General features: G+C 25.6%; 1 protein-coding gene across 1 annotated transcript; it reads right to left on the minus strand.

Moving 5' to 3' along the window:
• Window positions 1-959: 959 nt before the first annotated feature.
• Window positions 960-2,496, minus strand: LOC136074111 (uncharacterized). The gene is made up of 4 exons (XM_065786412.1): window positions 2,430-2,496; window positions 2,178-2,303; window positions 1,548-1,673; window positions 960-1,294 (listed from the first exon to the last, which is right to left on the minus strand). The coding sequence occupies exons 1-4, from the start codon at window positions 2,494-2,496 to the stop codon at window positions 960-962; spliced, it is 654 nt and encodes a 217-aa protein (XP_065642484.1).
• Window positions 2,497-2,759: the final 263 nt, after the last annotated feature.

Below are 2,759 nucleotides of genomic sequence, written 5' to 3' on the forward strand. Positions count from 1 at the left end.
TTACTTTATACAATAGAGATTTATAGCTGTTTATAATATTTTAATTATATTAATGTGTTTTCAACAAACGTCTTAATTTTATCAAGTATGCCGAATTTAGCGTATCATAGTGCCGAAAATACCATATTAGGTCGCTAATTTCGTCATTTTTGAGTGTTTTGTAAAACAAATTTTACATAAAACTTTGTAAGTTTAAAACAATTTTTTAACTATTATTTAATAGATATATCTGCAGGTCATCGATATGCATGATTTTTTAACGTTATTAAAGCAACCAATGTCTATAAACAACAAAATGGCTTAATACGCCGAAATTACCCTACTTTACTCTCACTCTCTCTCTCTCTCTCTCTCTCTCTCTCTCTCTCTCTCTATATATATATATATATATATATATATATATATATATATATATATATATATATATATATATATATATATATATATATATATATATATATATATATATATATATATATATATATCGCAATAACAAAATCTTAGCTTTTAAATAACATTGACTTAAAAAATTAAGTTTAAACTATAAACTGCTCTTACCCCTTTTTAATTTTAAAATATAAAGATTTTAATAATCACTATAATATATAATGAATAATAATATATAACATTAACACTATAAACACTGAAATAATCAATCTTTTTTTCTTTAAAAATTTATTAAAAATTAAGATTTTAATTTATTAGAATAAAATACGAAATTCTCTAACTTTTAAAGAAAAACGTTTGTCAATTATATTTTATGAACAGATAAACTTTATATATATTGAAAATAATAAAATAATCAAACCATAACCATTAATAATAAATAATAAACACCTCGTTTGATTTATTTCTAAATTATTCAATCAGATTTCGATATTACGTTTTGTTGTCATTGTAGACGGATGGTTGTTACCTAAAATTTCAGTTTGTATTTTATCAACAGAATAAGAAATTTCTTAAGCTTCGTTATATTTTCCCATATCGTTCAAACAGCATGCGATATTAAGTTTTGTTCTCATTGTAGACGGATGGTTGATACCTAAAATTTCAGTTTGTATTTTATCATGAGAATAAGAAATTTCTAAAGATTCGTTATATTTTCCCATTTTCTTCAAACAGCATGCGATATTATGTTTTGTTGCCAATGTATCTGGATGGTTGATACCTAAAATTTCAGTTTGTGTCTTATCAACAGAATAATAAATTTCTAAAGCTTCGTTACATTTTCCCATAATGTCCAAACAAGTTGCAATATTATGTTTTGTTGTCATTGTAGACGGATGGTTGATACCTAAAATTTCAGTTTTTATTTTATCAACAGAATAATAAATTTCTAAAGCTTCTTTATATTTTCCCATATCGTTCAAACAGATTGCGATACAATGTTTTGTTGTCATTGTAGACGGATGGTTGATACCTAAAATTTCAGTTTTTATTTTATCAAAAGAATAAGAAATTTCTAAAGCTTCGTTATATTTTCCCATATTCATCAAACAGCATGCGATGTTATGTTTTGTTGTCATTGTATCCGGATGGTTTGATACCTAAAATTTCAGTTAGTATTTTATCAACAGAATAATAAATTTCTAAAGCTTCGTCATATTTTCCCATATTCTTCAAGCAGCTTGCGATATTATGTTTTGTTGTCATTGTAGACGGATGGTTGATACCTAAAATTTAAGTTTAGATTTTATCAACAGAATAAGAAATTTCTAAAGCTTCGTTTTATTTTCCCATATTCTTCAAACAGTTTGCGATATTATGTTTTGTTGTCATTTTAGACGGATGGTTGATACCTAAAATTTCAGTTTGTATTTTATCAACAGAAAAATAAATTTCTAAAGCTTCGTTATATTTTCCCATATAGTTCAAGCAGAGTGCGAAATTTTTTTTGTTGTCATTGTATCTGGATGGTTGATACCTAAAATTTAAGTTTGTATTTTATCAACAAAATAATAAATTTCTAAAGCTTCTTTATATTTTCCCATATCGTTCAAACAGATTGCGATACAATGTTTTGTTGTCATTGTAGACGGATGGTTGATACCTAAAATTTCAGTTTTTATTTTATCAAAAGAATAAGAAATTTCTAAAGCTTCGTTATATTTTCCCATATTCATCAAACAGCATGCGATGTTATGTTTTGTTGTCATTGTATCCGGATGGTTTGATACCTAAAATTTCAGTTAGTATTTTATCAACAGAATAATAAATTTCTAAAGCTTCGTCATATTTTCCCATATTCTTCAAGCAGCTTGCGATATTATGTTTTGTTGTCATTGTAGACGGATGGTTGATACCTAAAATTTAAGTTTAGATTTTATCAACAGAATAAGAAATTTCTAAAGCTTCGTTTTATTTTCCCATATTCTTCAAACAGTTTGCGATATTATGTTTTGTTGTCATTTTAGACGGATGGTTGATACCTAAAATTTCAGTTTGTATTTTATCAACAGAAAAATAAATTTCTAAAGCTTCGTTATATTTTCCCATATAGTTCAAGCAGAGTGCGAAATTTTTTTTGTTGTCATTGTATCTGGATGGTTGATACCTAAAATTTAAGTTTGTATTTTATCAACAAAATAATAAATTTCTAAAGCTTCGTTATATTTTCCCATATTGTTCAAACAGAGTGCGATATTATGTTTTGTTGTCTTTGTAGACGGATGGTTGATACCTAAAATTTAAGTTTAGATTTTTTCAACAGAATAAGAAATTTCTAAAGCTTCGTTTTATTTTCCCATATTCTTCAAACA

The sequence above is a fragment of the Hydra vulgaris genome, chromosome 01 (assembly GCF_038396675.1).
Source record: "Hydra vulgaris chromosome 01, alternate assembly HydraT2T_AEP".
Classification (NCBI taxonomy): Eukaryota; Metazoa; Cnidaria; class Hydrozoa; order Anthoathecata; family Hydridae; genus Hydra; species Hydra vulgaris.

What these genes read in the sequence shown, in the direction of transcription:
- LOC136074111 (XM_065786412.1), bottom strand. Translation starts at nt 2,496, where the DNA reads ATGGGAAAATATAACGAAGCTTTAGAAATTTATTTTTCTGTTGATAAA. An exon ending in AATACTAACTGAAATTTTAG is followed by an intron (nt 1,674 to 2,177) that starts GTATCAAACCAT and finishes CTTAAATTTTAG; the next exon opens with GTATCAACCATCCGTCTACA. An exon ending in AATACTAACTGAAATTTTAG is followed by an intron (nt 1,295 to 1,547) that starts GTATCAAACCAT and finishes CTGAAATTTTAG; the next exon opens with GTATCAACCATCCGTCTACA.